We start from the raw sequence: 15,794 nt of genomic DNA, 5'->3' as shown, positions 1-15,794 counted from the left end.
GTAAAAAAAATTGTAGCTGACATGTTAATTTTACTAACATCTGTCTTTACCTTATAAAGTGCTAATAGATGGCAATACAACAAATATGAATTCATATAAATTCATCATCCTTTCTTTGCAGTATTCATTCAGTCCTGAGAGAACCACACCAGATGTGAGCAGCTACCTCCTGAAAGGTGAAATACATTAGGTAAATTAAGCACAGAAGCACAGAAATGTTTTACCTTGAAATTCGGGGAGAAGTTCCTGTTGGCCTTATCTTTATTTGCCTTATCCAGGTCATTTTTTACCAAAGTGAGAATCAGGTAGTCTCTGTCGTTGGTTTCTCCTCCCATCATCATCATCCCAAGGTTCTGGTGCGTTCTGTCGGCCGGTTCCCGCAGTGTTCCGGCGCTGCCGTTCTCCAGTTTGTCTGGGTACTCCTCTGGTCCTGGGATGAAGAAGGTGTTGACCCAGAAGTGAAACATCTTTTCCTGGTGGGACAAAAGAAGAGGGGACTAACTGGTTCAGTTGTCTACACTGCAAAGAAATGTGTACTGCAGATCAGTTCGTCCATCCCCGAGGTGCACCAAACCTTCCATAGTTCACGGTACCAAATCATGAAGCTTTAGGAAATGTCTGAATACCTGTGCCATCAAACTGTGGAGGCAAAGATCTTGGGGAGGGTGTAAAACCATCCCTGAAGCTTTGAATGCTCTCAGGAGAATGAGCCTCATTGCTGTAAAAGAAAAAAAATTCTTCCCATGGCTGATCATACAACCAAATGAGAGGGACCTTGGTTAGGGAGGTGACCAAGAAGACTCACCCAAGATGACTTGCCCAAGATGGACGCAGGAACACTTATTTAAGACAACTTGGCCAAGACAACTTACCCAAGACGGCATACCTAGGGCAGCTTATTTAAGATAACTTCCATAAGACAACTTATTTAGGAAGGCTTCCCCAAGACGATCTACCCAAGACTTCATAGGAAATCTTACCAGTATTCAAGACAACTTTTTTCTAAGACACTTTGGCCAGGACAACATACAAAACAAAGAATTGTCCCAGAGCTGGTCATCAAACCAAACTCAGGAAATTGGAAAGTGGGGCCTCTGTCAGGGAGGTGACCAAGAAGACTCACCCAAGATCCAAAACTGGATCACAGTTGTTTAGATTTGTTTGCATTAACCTTTAAAAATAATCATCAACAGTGGTGACTCCTCCTCACCTTCTTCATCATCTTATTCTGCTTATGGAAGAACTCCACCTTGATGTCTCCACAGACAGGAAGTGGCTGCGGGAACTCAAATAGCATCAGCTTGTCTTCCCGTCGGGTGTGGGAGGGGTTAGAGGTGTGAATCTTCACCTTCAGCTGGTACACCACAAATTGAGGGTCTGCAACAAGAGGACAGCAACACAAGAGTTATTTTATTCAGAAAATACTGATTTGATCACTGGTTTATTTTTCTGATCTGGTCAGACTTACTACAGGTGCCTCCGGTGAACATGGGGATGGTTTCAAACAGCATCTTATGGAAGAGCAGAGCAACAGGTTTGTACTGCAGCTGGTTCCTCAGCAGGAAGCTGTAGTAGACAACGTAACGCCGCTGACTGGGGATGGTCACGCCCTGAACAACGCACATGCACATTATTTTTTCCATGATGTCTCAAAATTAGCAGATCTAGCAGAAGTATCATTAAACCTCATGTTAGATGTTAATAGTGGCGTTGTTACCTTTTTGTCGTGGGTGCGAACCTCTCCGTAGAAGTCCAGAGCCTCCTGAGCCTCCTGAAACTTGCCTCGGTGCAGCAGGTAGGCGCAGATCATGACACCTGTGCGGCCTTTTCCTGCCTTGCAGTGGATGGCCGCGACATGCTGCTCATCCTCACTCAGCCACTGATCCAGGTCCTCGCAGAATGGCTTTATCAGCTCCAGCTGAGGGGGGTTGTGGTCCTCGAACGGATACTGAGCGACTGAAAGAGGAACAGGTAGAGAGAGAGTCATACAGGTTCTTTGACCTCTGTTAAAAAGGTCAAGAGGTCAAAGGAGAAATCTGCGAGTTTCATCAACAAATCTCACCTTGACAGTTAAACTTTGATGTGTCGTAATGTCGCTCTGCACATCTGTGGACAGAGACAGATGTTCAGACAATTATTCAAGTCGCCCTGAATAAACTCAGTAAAACCAGAGGCAGACGGACAGTACTTACAGATTATAGATCTTATAGTGATTCTTGTGCTTTGAATCTAAAAACCTGAGACAGAAACGCAAATTCAAAAACTGACACTGATCAAATCAATGTCACAATTGATGGAGGATTCTGCACAGATTGGTAGGTAATGGGTTAAAACATTTAAAACCAACAAACTGCTGCGTTAAGGAGGGCAGCATCTTACCGAACAACATCGTCAATGTTGTTTCTATAAACTCCCTCCAGTCGCTCCGCAGGGAAACCCATTGCTATGATGTTAGGATAAATATCTGATTGCTTCTGTTAAGGAACAATAAGGTCTCTTCAACAACAGAAAATGATGCAACATCCTGGAGATAAATTTACAGTAACAGGCCAAGAAAAGCAACAAACTCTCATGTCTGAGAAGCTGTTTAAATTTCAAAATCGTTGTTATATTTTGTGTTGAGCAGTTAATTGATTACTGATTAATCACTGCAGCTCTACACGTATGGGAACATGACCCTCAGTTACAGACCGAGAGGAGAAATCATCACATTGAACCCCCAAGCTGAAACGATTAGTCGACTGATCGATTGGTGGATCAACAGAAGATGAATCAACAACTATTTTGTTGTGAACAGCAGGAAAGGAGGAGGAGGAGGAGCCTGGCTTGATCTGAGCTCATATATAGAAATTAGTTCAGGTGTGCACCCTCTCACCTGCAGCTGGACTCTCTCCTGGTTCCTGTTTGAACAAGTGAGTTCCTTTGTTCTTGGAAAGTTGCAGTATGTGAACATACATCACCTGCCACAAACACTGAAACAAACCACCGCTGGTTTGGATTTCTCCTCCTGGTAATAAACAGACCCTTCAGTATTACTGGATTTGTATTGCTTTATCATTTAAAACGTGAAAAAAACAAAATTTGATTCTAGCTTTATTTAGTTTCAGAGTCACATCATGATAGTTAAATTAGAAATTAGTATTTCACCAAAATAAGGATTAGCTCTTTGTGGTTTTACGCCTCCACCAACCAACCTAGCTGCAATTAATTAGCCTGTGAGTTCTTAGGTAATGACCAAAAACAAGTTGTGTGCAGTCCCAGTGACCTTTGACCTCTGGCCACCAAAATCTAATCAGTTCATCCCTGAGATGAGATATCACTTCCACAAGGACAAAACCTATCGATTAATCCAGAAAATGTTCGGCAGATAAATCACTGGCTGCTGCTCTGAATTGACTGGTCAGTGAATCAACAGAAAATTAAGCCACTTTTTGAGGCAGAAAAAAAACTTTGGATGATTGCAGTTCTGTAAATGACACAATTTTCTGCTTTTCGTTTGATATTATATATTTTCATAGAAATATCCTCTGGATTTATTTATTTTTTTGTTGCTTCGCTCTGTGGCTCGAGTACAACAATGATAAACAGAAAATTTAATGCAATAAGTCTGATATATTTTTGTTATTTTTTGGTGTCCCAGATTGGACCAGTTACTGGTTTTGAGTTCAGGACTTTCCTGAATCTGGATGAAACAATTTTCTGTTTAACTGCGACATAAGCTAGATTTTAGAACGTTTCTGTCAAGGTCGATGGAAATATGTTTGAGGTCATCACTTTGGACAACCGAAGTCGCATTTTTTGACTGTTTTTTCCGACGTTTCGTAGAAAAATTAATCTGCAGATTAATGTCACCAAACAATAAAAATCCCCTATTATTTTATTTGCTGATTATTTGTTAGTTTCATAGCAACACATTATCTCAGGTTACCTGAGCAGGAACGAGTCCTGAAACCAGGAAGTCAGTTAGCATGTTAGCATGTTAGCACTTCCTGCTCCCTCGTCCCAAAGTCAGTGTGTTTCTGGTTAAATGTGTGAAATAAGGTCTGTGGTTTTAACACAAGCTCAAGACATTTTCAGGTTTTATTCTCCGACATAAAATGGGTCAGTAAATCCCCCACTCCTGATGTTTGAAGCTTTTACGTGTCTTAAAAAAGGCGGTTGCTAACGAGTGTCTAAATGAGACTACAGAGGTTGTCGGGGACGTTAACATGAAAACCCATCTACTCACCAGTCCACCTTTACAGCCTCGTTGTGTTTCTACTCACGCTCTTTCAAACTCTCACTAACTTTCTAAGAAGAAAGGCTTTTGTAGAAGAGCTCAGAGCTAAATGAAATGACCAGTTGGAAGCTTAGTGGTGGAGACGTTGACGTCATGTGACCGTGGTGTAGTTGGTTTATAGCCTAACATTAGCTTCTTACTTCTGGAGGTTGGATTTAGGCTTCAAACATCAGAACAGTGGTGTTCATGTTCATGCAGCAGCAGCAGACAGGTTTTTTCATCCAGATGTTGTTGAGTCTTTGTGGATTTCTGGATTCTGACTTAAAATCTGAACCATATGTTTTTATTCGTTGACTAAAACCGAGCTGATACGTTAGATCAGTTTTATTCACCCATCAGCATCAGTGTGTCCAGGTGTCTCAGGTGTGTCTGTTAGCTGCTGCTTGTGCTGCTGATGCAACGACACTGACACCGCTGTTAGCTTAGCATGCTAGCAACCGTTCACATAAAACCGCACACAAACAGCTCGCGGACACGTTAAGATCCTCATCTACCGAGTTCACATGAAGCTTTATCAGACATCCTGTTGAGGACTGATCGAAAAACAGCACTGATCCACACTAAACAGCAGAGAAACGACTCCTAACGCTACACAGCCCGATCAACCCATTCTCCTGTAGGCGATAAACTGCATTACGAACTCCGTTGAAGAAAATGCCGATTTAAGACAACCTCACAAACATGTACACAGACGTGCACGTAAATCTCAGAGTATTTTACTGACCGGTAGAAACGGCTACAATAAGACAAACATCACCACATTAACAGAATTTTATCACATTTAAAACATTTTTATCATTTGTTAACGGGTAACGCAGCCGTTAACTGTTCAAAGCGGTTTCCTAAAACTTACGATTTTATAAGGAAATTTTGAATGTGTAACTGAACCATTCACACCGATATGAAGAACAGATCTATCTGACGTAAAGACTCACTAAGTAAGAGCGACCTGTTATCCGACACACGCAACATCATTAAATTGACGTTTTTCTGAATGGAGTTTTGCTCAAGCGGCTACCGGATCAGGCTAAGCAAAGCCCCCGTTAACTGACAGTGACAGGATACAGGTCAGGTCCAGGTCGAAGCCGTCCTCCTGGTATCGCCTTTTATTTCTGCTCACGATTTCCTTGATGAAGGTGGCAGCCATCATCGGTGTCTCCGCGAGGTTCACAAAATCAGAGGAAAGTACAGAGCGACTGTCCGACCCGCTCCGTCCCTGCTCCGGAGCCTCCGCTGTCTGGTTACCGGGGAGAGAAGCTAACGGGACAGCTAGCCCGGAGCTAGCTAGCCATCAGCTCCCCGATCTCCGGAATTAAATTTTTTTGCGCAATAAAAATATTCCGCGATGAAGAACGGAGAACAAAACCAGGTCCTGGAGAATAAAAAACGATCCCGTTATTCGGTACCCTCGGGTGCCACCCTGCGAGCTCCGCCGCGGCCAGAAGCTAGCCGGCCTGCTAGTAGACGGACAGCCCGGCCGTCGGTGCTGTTTTCTGGGTCAGAACAAGGGGGCGTCGGGGCCTCCTCCCTGCTCCCACTGCGGGCCCGGGTTTCCAGGTCCCCCGCCCGGAGACAAAACCATCCGCGGCTCGATGCTTGTTGAAGATCCAGCGCTCCGGACGTCGGATAGATCCGGTCGCGGACGGTTCCCGGCCTCGGTGAGCAGCAGAGACTCCGTGATTGGACGCAGACAGAGAGGGGAGAGAGAATCTCTCCGAGCGGTCTCTGACCGGAGGAAGAGACAGGACCGACACACCGAGGATCAGTAGAATCAGTAGAGTCACAGTAGAGGCAGGACATATCCGCTCGGTGCCGTCAAAATAAGAGTCCCAACATTCACAGGCCATCATAAAAAAACTTTATTAAACTTGGCAAATTTTTATTTCTTTAATTTGTTTAAAAATATATTTAATTAGTTACAAATATTGATTTGTATTGAAAACATTTTAGTTTGTTAGTTTTTAAAAGTAATTTAACAAATGTATTTAATATGTAACACTTTTCATTTTAAGTTTTTCTGTTAAAAAAAATATTTTATTTGTTAAAAGTTTCTGTCTTTAATTCGTTTTATTTTATTTTTTGGCTTCAATGCCAAGTCTGTGTGTAATTAAAACATTTTTTTTTAAAGAAAAAAGGATAAAAAGTTTGAAAAATATTTTTATAAAATATATTTAAATATATGTAGCATAAGTATTGAAATGCTAAAGAGACATTTTCTTTTAATTTCTTTAATACTTGAACATTTGTGGGAAGATATTCAATAAATGCAAATACTGTTGCTTTTAGAGGTGCTGTCCGTGTTGATGTTTGTTTGACCCAAACACATATTTATGAGAAGGAAATGTTTTTTATTATGGGAAACAACACTGAGGTTATGTCAGTGGTTCTGGTAATAAATTCATGTTGGAATATTTTTAAAATAATTGTTATTATAATTGTTTCGTTTTATTTACGATTTAAGTGTTCTAACATGACTCCATTTTATTTAATTCATTCTATCTCAGTATTTTTAAGGATAAAAGAAAGAAAATAATAAAAAAAAGAATAAGAATAAAAAGATTGATACAGTTTATATCGCTAATATCTAGCGTGAACCAACTGTGCTTTTATTTTGTAAACTTCCTCACTTCCGGTCGTTGCGTTACTGTGTCTGACCTGACGATGCTAGCTGTTAGCAGCTAGGTGGGCTTCCTGAGTCAAACGCATTCTGTCAGTACACAGGGTTGCCAGGTTCTGATCTCACCATCCTCCCATTCAAAACATCCATCATAAGAACCCCCAAAATAACATCGGCGGAAAATATTCACGACCTGGCAACTGGCAGAGTCTCTCTGACATTACATAATCAACCCCGAGGCCACAGCGGCGAGTTCAGCATCTGTAGTTTTATTCAAAGTCATTTTAACTTTCATTATTTTCAGGTTTTTTAATGAGTAACTGCTGCGTAAACACTGAGTGTGTGTGTGACTCTGATCTTCAACTCAGACGTTGTGTTACAGCGTCACCTGCAGGATGAATGTGGAACATCCACATTTCTACCTTTATCTGTCACTTTATTTACACCCAGAGTCCAGATACCACATAAGTTTGCGCACGTATATAATTACAATATTATTATAAATGTAATTACTGAGGATAAATTAGTGAAAAAATCAGGAATTAAATCGAATAAAAATAAAGTCGTTATGATAGTTAAAATGCTTACTACAGCAGTGGAACGTTCTGCGTCACAAGCCACGCCCGGCGTAATGACGTCACATGCGCTTTCTATTCGTCGCCCTGTTGTTTCTCCCCCCCTTTCCTCCACCACTGCGGGTGGCGCTGGAGAGTCTAAACTCGATACAGGAAAACGGGCCGCAGCAGCAGCACCACAGAAGAAAAAGCAGACCTTACCGGGAGAAGTGCCGCTGCCTGACGTGATCAGAGGAGGTGAGAGTCTCTCACGTTTTACCGGAGAAACGAGCCGTTTCTTGTTTGTTTACTTCCCGCGGTTTTTTAACGGAGCTATCGGGGGCTCCGCCGTTTGTCACTGCCGGTCATATCTGTCGGTTTATCCGGCGAGAGGCTGCTCTGCTTCGGCCCGAGAGCCCAGAAGGTCAAGCTAATGCTAAAGTTAGCAACTAGCCTGCACAGTTCTTTCTGTTTTATAATGCAGATATTTGTGGGTTCCAAACTGCGGTCCGGGGACCTGCAGGGGCCCAGAGGAAAATAAAGAGTAGGCCAGTTTCTTATAGTTGTGACAGTCTCGGTGTGTGAAGACATCCGTCAGTAACATGGAAAGGAACGACCCGCCAGACTCCGTTCAAAAATGTGACATTTTTTGCGTCGCATCGTCATTCGGTGGAAACAGAAAGTTGTCAGTCCGTGATTAAAGATCAGAAACGATTCAACAAAAGCTGCTTTTGAATCGTTATCTTAAGATCAAGAGTTTGGTTTCTTATATCAGCCACAGTCCAATACCTGTAAGTGTAGGAGGTAAAATACTCATTAGGACGGTCTCGCCAGAGTCCATTTAAAAATCAGACAATTTAACTTTTCCTTTGCCTGCTGTTAGAAGAAAAACACTATCAGAGCATTAATAATGATCAGGAACTATGAGCCATAAGCAGCTTCTCCAGTTCAGCTTGGATCCAAAATGAGTCATTATTTAAAAAATGAACAACTTCTTCACCTCATATTAGAAATGCAGCCCCTTGAGATCGTAAACTCTTGACCAGGAGTAGCTCTTTGATCCAGCCATGAACAATGGCTTAGTTTCCTGAATTAGTAACAGCTCAAGACCTGTCACCAAGGGAACATCTCACCAAACTCCATTTAAAAAACGGACCATTTAACATTTCCCTGCTTCTTGTCAGAAATATGCTGCTGTCAGGTCATGAATGAAGATCAGAATTAATTTAACAGAAGGTGTTTGGCAATTCGGCTTGAATCCAAAACACCCAAAGCATTTATTACAATAGAAATTAGGCTCTCTTGTTCTAATACAACCTCTTGTTGTTTGTGTTTATTGTTTGCAGCCCTGTGTGCATTTCCTGTCTTTGCCAACCCTGACCATGGTGCTGAGGGAGGTCCCAGCCGAAAACATCGCCCGTCCTCTGGGCAGGAACGAGGTCATCGGCCTCCTCTTCCGCCTCACCATATTCGGAGCGGTCACCTACTTCACCATCAAGTGGATGGTGGACGCCATCGACCCCACCAGGAAGCAGAAGGTGGAGGCTCAGAAACAGGTGAGATGAGGGTACACAGGTGACCTCTGACCTCAGTTTCCAACAGGAGGTTGTGACCGTAGCGTGGTTTTGATTCCCGGTTTCTCTCAGGCAGAGAAATTGATGCGACAGATCGGTGTTAAGAACGTGAAGCTGTCAGAGTACGAGATGAGCATCGCAGCTCACCTGGTCGACCCGCTGAGCATGCAGGTAACCACTTTAATCCATTGTTAAACTGTTAAACTGTGCTGATTCAAATAAAAAACCTCCAACTGTGCGTAGATCACCTGGAGAGACATCGCAGGTCTGGATGAGGTGATCACAGAGTTAAAGGAGACGGTGATCTTACCTGTTCAGAAGAGACACCTGTTCCAGGGATCCAGACTTCTGCAGCCCCCCAAAGGTCAGAGACTCAGAACCAGATTCATACAGAGCTGATACATGATTGGGGGGGGGGGGGTGAAGGAGGGGGAGAGGAGAAAGAAGAGTGGGATGAGGAAAGGAAAGAAGAATCTGCAGGAAGCGAGGAAAGGAATGAACAAAAGGAGAGGAAGTAAAGTAAGGAAAGGAAGCAATGAGGAAAGGAAGGAAGAAAAGGAGGTAGTAGAAGAGGAAACAAAGATGAAGGATAGGTGGAATAAAAGAAGGTAAGGTGAAGAAAGGAGACAAAGATGAGGGAAGGAAAGAAAAGCAAAAATGAAGGAGGAAGGAAAAAGAGGTGTTGATGGATGGATGGATTGAAACGAGCGAAAAAAGAAGGGAAGTGTGGGAAGGAAGGATAGAAGAATCAATGAGGCAAGAGGGAAGACAAAAGAAAAGGAAGTGAAGGATGGTGAGATAAAAAGAGGAGGTGTTGAGGAAAGGAGGGATGGGTGAAATGAAGAAGAGAGGAAGAAAAGCAGGGAGGAAGTGAGGGAAGGAAGAAGAGGACAGGATGGAAGGAAGAAGAAGGTAATGGTGTACAGCACTGAGTCCAGGCCATAATACCCGTCCTGTTGTCATGGTAACAGGTGTGTTGCTGTATGGGCCTCCGGGCTGCGGCAAAACGCTGATCGCCAAGGCAACGGCGAAGGAGGCGGGGTTTCGTTTCATCAACCTGCAGCCAAGCACACTGACCGACAAGTGGTACGGAGAGTCCCAGAAACTGGCGGCCGCTGTGTTCTCATTGGCCGTCAAACTACAGCCGTCAATCATTTTCATTGACGAGATAGGTACGGTATCGATACACACCTTTACAGGCTTTTAGATTTCCTGGTTATATGTTAATGAGGGGGCCTGGCCTCAGTGATGTGCAGTACCTGCCTCTGACCAGCAGGTGTCACTGTGTGTTTTACCAGACTCATTCCTGAGAAGTCGATCCAGCTCGGACCACGAGGCCACGGCCATGATGAAGGCTCAGTTCATGAGTCTGTGGGACGGACTGGACACTGACCACCACTGCCAGGTACAGGTACACACCTGTCCTGTCAGGTTGTTCTCTGAGATTTCTGAGAGTTATTTCCTCAGTCAACCTAAAATTAATAACTGGGGAAGCAAGACTTCAAACCCAAACAGCTATCGACAAAAGTTGGTTGATTGCTCTTGAAGAGGCTCAGTGTTAATGTGACTGTTGAACTTGTTAAGAAGTGAAGATGAAGCTGCTCATAATGTAGTTGTAGTAATAATGACTGTGTTTGTGTCAGGTGATCATAATGGGAGCCACTAACCGTCCTCAGGATCTGGACTCTGCTATTCTGAGGAGGATGCCCACCAGGTTCCACATCAACCAGCCTGTACGAGTCATTTCAGATATTCACATTACTGACTCGAATCAAAATCTGGAGACAAAAAAACAAAAACTGTTTGTTTTTATTCCTGTAGAGCATGAGGCAGAGAGAGCAGATCCTCAAACTCATCCTGGAGAACGAGAGTGTAAGTTCAGAAATCCACTCTCAGAAGGACCGTGATTTTTATCAGGTCTCAGATTACAAAACATTACTATCTGTTCAATCAGTGAAGGACATACAGTACATATGTGTTGTAATGTGATGTTTCACCACGAGTCTCCAGAACATCTTCTGTGCTTCTATAATTTCTGAAAGTCTGTTGAACTCCACTAGAGGAACGAACAATGTTCTTTCAAAGGACGTTGATTCATTCGGTGGTTGGTTCTGGGGAACACTGTTTAACACATCACCACAAAATCTCCCCTTGGTTTTTCACCACCTAGAGCACTCAGAGTCCCCTAAAGGGCCAACAGAAACCCAGAGGACTACTTGTACCTCTTACAGGACCACTACAACCTCTTAACATCTCCCTGAACCTTCCAAAAGATTTTTAGAGCCTTCTCATTGACCACTGAATCTTCTAGAACCTCTCAGTGACCATCAGAACCTCCAGAGGACCACTAGAAGGTACCTCTTAAAACCATCAGCAGAACCTCCTCACTGACCACTTAAACCCACCAAGCAGTCCCTAGAACAAGATAAAAGAACTCCAGGACCTTCTCACTGACCAGTAAAACATCCACAACTACATGTAGAACAGTGACCATGAGATCCCCTAAAAGACCCCTAGAAACTGCTAGAGGACCTGTAGAACCACTAATCACCCACAGCTGTTTTAAAGCCCACTAGAACCTTTCCATTCCCAATGAACACTAAAACATCCTCAACACAATCCCCAAGAACCTCGTCAAAGATCTCTAGAATCCTGAACCTTGAAATACTGAAAAGCTGGATGTAGTTAGTGGTCCAGACTCGGATATACTGAGACCATGTGATGCTACTGTACCAACTATTAGTCCATCCCTGACCCGGAAATTTTCCTGCTTCTGTTCACACCTGAGTCAAACACCAGATCACATTCTCCTGACGACTGCTTCGTTTATTGGAATCTGATCACCTCTTTGTGCAGGTGGACTTGTCAGTTGACCTGGTCGACATTGCCAAGGAAACTGACGGTTTCTCAGGAAGTGACCTCAGGGAGATGTGTCGTGACGCTGCGCTGCTCTGTGTCCGAGACTTCGTCCACACTCAGAACGACAGGTACTGAACTGTTTGATGGAGTCTTTTATATCATTAGATCCCAAATATCATAGACTACAGACGGTCTTCATGTAGCTCCACATGATCTGTGTATCACTACAATGAATGTAACACAAACAAGATGAGTTTCACATGTTTATCCACTTCTGACTTTTGATTCATTATTCAAATCTTGTCTCTAATCAAGAGCTGCAGGAATAATCCTGAAACCAGGAAGTCAGTTAGCATGTTAGCATGTTAGCACTTCCTGTTCCCTCGTCCCAAAGTCAGTGTGTTTCTGGTTAAATGTCTGAAATAAGGTCTGTGGTTTTAACACAAGCTCAAGACATTTTCAGGTTTTATTGTCCGACATAAAATGGGTCAGTAAATCCCCCACTCCTGATGTTTGAAGCTTTTCCGTGTCTTAAAAAAGGCGGTTGCTAACGAGTGTCTAAATGAGACTACAGAGGTTGTCGGGGACGTTAACATGAAAACCCATCTACTCACCAGTCCACCTTTACAGCCTCGTTGTGTTTCTACTCACGCTCTTTCAAACTCTCACTAACTTTCTAAGAAGAAAGGCTTTTGTAGAAGAGCTCAGAGCTAAATGAAATGACCAGTTGGAAGCTTAGTGGTGGAGACGTTGACGTCATGTGACCGTGGTGTAGTTGGTTTATAGCCTAACATTAGCTTCTTACTTCTGGAGGTTGGATTTAGGCTTCAAACATCAGAACAGTGGTGTTCATCTGTGAAGATGATCTGATCAACTAAACCTGAAGGATCAGAAACTTTAGTTGCTCACAGTTTATTTTCTGGAATAATCCAAAACACTATGAAAAAATCTCACTGGCTTTTTGTGGAGGGAACCAGGCTGATGCTAACTTCAGGTTGGACTACAGAAACACATCATCACTGTGGGACTGTATGTGTGGTGGATGCGCAAACGATTCTTTGGTAATGTTGCGACGTTACGTCTGTACAGATAAATATTGCATCTTATTCAGGGTTTGTACATTCATTAAAAAAACAGGAAAGTCATGGAATATAAACATTGGGTTTTCCAGATGAGGCGTACTGAACGTAAAACAACACACTGCCAGCACATAGTGGTACTCTGTGATATATTTACATTCTTTTTAAAAGGTCTTTCTTCCTGTTTCCGTCTCTCAGTTCATCTGAGGACTTCATCCGTCCAATCCATCAGTCTGACCTTCAAAAGGCAATCAGTAAGATGAAGAAATCTAAATTGGCGGGCGGACACAGCACTCTGCTGCACGCTGCTCTGGACTGAATTCAAATACAAACATTGATCATGTGATGACCTCAGCCGAGCCTGCGGTCGCAGGTTCGATTCCCAACCTGTTCATCAGCTCAGTGCGTAGATACTGACCTACTGTGTCTACATGTGTTTAAATATGTTCAACATGTGCCACTGCCTTTTGTTTTTTTCTTATTTTTGTTTTTATTTAAACCTGCTGATCATGCTGCTGATGATCCTCAGTGACTCTCAGACGCAGACAAGAAAAAAATGTGTCAAACCCTGGTTTGAGAATTGCTGGATGATCCAGAAAAGTAAAATCATTGAGTCATGAAGCTCGAGTCGCCATTTCTGAGGCGACAGAATTCATCGTTACACCTCCTTTTGTGCTTTGCTGCTGGTTTCCACTGTAAATAAACTCAAAGTAGATCAGTAAAACTTATTTTAAATAATGTAATCAAACACAAGTCTGCTCATCATTGAACCAAACTAAAGTGCAGTGATTCCCAACCTCTCTGGGTTTTGACTACTTTAAATAGGACTTCTACTTGCAGTGAAGTAATAAGTCAACATGTCTGGTGTCGTCCTTATTTTTCTTAGTGTTTTTTCTTCCCATCGACTGAACACGTAAAAATAAAAAAAAAACACATCATCATTTTTAAAAAAGCTCAGTGTTTCTGTAAAACAGCTGCTCACCAAATAATCAGGAGGAAATTCTTACATTTGTTGAGGACTATTTTCAGTGGCAGATTTCTCCACATATGGTGCTGTAGTGAGTTTTGGGGACAACAGGACAAACTGTCAAACTACAGTGAGTGTGTTCAAGGTTACCACCATGGAACGCTGTTTGTTTAGATTATCAAACAGAGAATGAATCATCGGTTTGTTTCTGGCTGCTAGCATTACTGTTAGCAATGTGGCTACTGTCCAAAGCAAGAAACAACCGTGAGAATCCCAGTTTGAACTAGAAACCCTGATCTCAGCGCTGAGATGAAGGCTGTAAAAACACCTGGTTGTATTGTATAGGTTTCTTACAGGTGTAGTTTGAATAACATCTGAATTCTGCTGAATTCTCTTTTGACAGATTTTGAAAATCAAAACGTGACAGAGCATTACAACCATCTCCACTTTCTTAGCCTTCTCCGTTAACGAGGCTCGTTTCCATGGTTACCGACTGACATTTCCTCTACCTGGGGGAAGCTATCGACAGCTACCGGGGAAAAGAAAAGCTCTGTCCTCTCTGTTTGGTTTGATCAGTGGTGGACTCACTTCCTTTGTGCCGTAAATCGAGCCTTTATTTTTTCATGAAAGTTCACCGCCAGGTGTTAGAGTGAACCAATCAAAACAAACTTTTGCGTAATCTTATAAGTTTGTTGACATCTTGCAAGATTTTGAGAAACTTTAACCCTCCCATTGCCCTCTGTATTGGCTTTCATATTCTGTATACTTTTTTCTTCTTACTATTATTCAAACACAAAAGATAACCGTTTCAGAATCACGAATGTCTTGCACAACAACAAATCCTACTACACACACACAAAGACACATTGTCGGCCACCTGGTCACAACACGAGGGTTAAAGATCTTGCAAGAGTACACGTTGCCCCCCACAACAATCAGATTTTTTTTTTCTCCATGTCCTCTCCCAGGCTTTATTCCTTTATTGGAAACTTTTATTAGTTTAAGCTTATTTGGCTCCATTTTGTGTTCAGTTTGATGTTGTTTCTTTCACTCAGCAGAACTTCAGCATTACACATTAGCTATTAATTAGAACTTATTAACAGTAATATACTATTTGACCATTGTTTTATTACCGATGATTGGTTCTTTCTGGAGATTGTTAGGAAATGGCCGACCTGTTCCTGAAATGTTTACATAGTAAATAAAAATGTAAACGTCTGTTTGAAGCAGAAAGAGAACCTAAATGTTCAGCCAAAACTGAGCAAACGTGAACATGAACGTGTTTGAAACTCTGTGAAGGTGAGTTTTTTTCATGAAGTGTACTTTATCTTTATTATTTCTTGTTTTATTATTCTGTGATACTGATGTTTGAATGTGGAGTGTAAAGAACTCAATTATCGATCAGTAGTTTCTGATGATAGAAAACAGCCAATATTCATATTTAACAAACTGAAATCAAAGATGTTTAATTTTCTGTGTTATTGAAAAATCATTTGTTCCATGAATCATTACGTCTGTAAATCACAGCTCGAACTAAAAATCCAGCAAGTACAAGAGAACAGGATTTTTTTTATAGTGTAGTTGCAGTCTGTTATGATGAAATAAACATGACAATTTAAGATGTGACATTTACAGGTTCATGATGATGTGAATGGATCGTATTACACCAAGTCGAACCTAACCTAACCTAAGAAAAATTACATTTTAAGAGTAACTTCATTTAAAAATTATTTTCAGTTTTTACTATTTTTGTAATTTTACTAGAAAAGTCATTAAAAAAATGTTATTACATTTATATTTTAAAACATACTGGTAGATCATATTCATACTTTACAGTCTTGACATATTTTTACTTTTATAATTAT

The 15,794-nt window shown here is 41.9% G+C and overlaps 2 protein-coding genes across 4 annotated transcripts in view; one reads left to right on the top strand and one right to left on the bottom strand.

The window, feature by feature from the left end:
* ptenb (phosphatase and tensin homolog B) overlaps nucleotides 1-15,794 on the bottom strand; it is a 40,483-nt gene that overhangs the window by 6,982 nt on the left and 17,707 nt on the right. Inside the window, exons 1-9 of one of the 3 annotated variants that reach the window (XR_007809941.1) lie at nucleotides 2,876-6,154; nucleotides 2,380-2,474; nucleotides 2,193-2,237; nucleotides 2,063-2,106; nucleotides 1,718-1,956; nucleotides 1,469-1,610; nucleotides 1,211-1,377; nucleotides 627-747; nucleotides 225-473 (exon numbers count right to left, since the gene is read on the bottom strand). Coding sequence is in view for 2 of the 3 variants with exons in the window: in XM_051067750.1 (XP_050923707.1) it covers nucleotides 225-473; nucleotides 1,211-1,377; nucleotides 1,469-1,610; nucleotides 1,718-1,956; nucleotides 2,063-2,106; nucleotides 2,193-2,237; nucleotides 2,380-2,474; nucleotides 2,876-2,953 (1,059 nt within the window). In the remaining variant the exon portion in view is untranslated. Of the gene's footprint in view, nucleotides 1-224; nucleotides 474-626; nucleotides 748-1,210; nucleotides 1,378-1,468; nucleotides 1,611-1,717; nucleotides 1,957-2,062; nucleotides 2,107-2,192; nucleotides 2,238-2,379; nucleotides 2,475-2,875; nucleotides 6,155-15,794 lie in introns of those variants that run through there. The other 2 variants (XM_051067750.1, XM_018688667.2) reach the window with 2 other exon arrangements.
* On the top strand, nucleotides 7,564-15,555 carry LOC108891495 (outer mitochondrial transmembrane helix translocase). Its single transcript, XM_018688629.2, has 10 exons — nucleotides 7,564-7,708; nucleotides 8,797-9,006; nucleotides 9,097-9,195; nucleotides 9,268-9,388; nucleotides 9,996-10,196; nucleotides 10,323-10,429; nucleotides 10,668-10,757; nucleotides 10,846-10,896; nucleotides 11,881-12,011; nucleotides 13,161-15,555. Exons 2-10 carry the CDS (start codon nucleotides 8,833-8,835, stop codon nucleotides 13,279-13,281), a joined length of 1,095 nt encoding a protein of 364 aa, XP_018544145.1. The 5' UTR covers nucleotides 7,564-7,708; nucleotides 8,797-8,832; the 3' UTR covers nucleotides 13,282-15,555.

Source organism: Lates calcarifer, unplaced genomic scaffold, assembly GCF_001640805.2.
Source record: "Lates calcarifer isolate ASB-BC8 unplaced genomic scaffold, TLL_Latcal_v3 _unitig_1979_quiver_622, whole genome shotgun sequence".
In the NCBI taxonomy this organism is placed as follows: Eukaryota; Metazoa; Chordata; class Actinopteri; family Centropomidae; genus Lates; species Lates calcarifer.
The sequence above is the reverse complement of the archived record's forward strand: the minus strand, read 5'-3'. Positions and strand labels throughout refer to the sequence as shown.

What these genes read in the sequence shown, in the direction of transcription:
- LOC108891495 (XM_018688629.2), top strand. Translation starts at nt 8,833, where the DNA reads ATGGTGCTGAGGGAGGTCCCAGCCGAAAACATCGCCCGTCCTCTGGGC. An exon ending in ACACTGACCACCACTGCCAG is followed by an intron (nt 10,430 to 10,667) that starts GTACAGGTACAC and finishes TGTTTGTGTCAG; the next exon opens with GTGATCATAATGGGAGCCAC. An exon ending in GGTTCCACATCAACCAGCCT is followed by an intron (nt 10,758 to 10,845) that starts GTACGAGTCATT and finishes TTATTCCTGTAG; the next exon opens with AGCATGAGGCAGAGAGAGCA.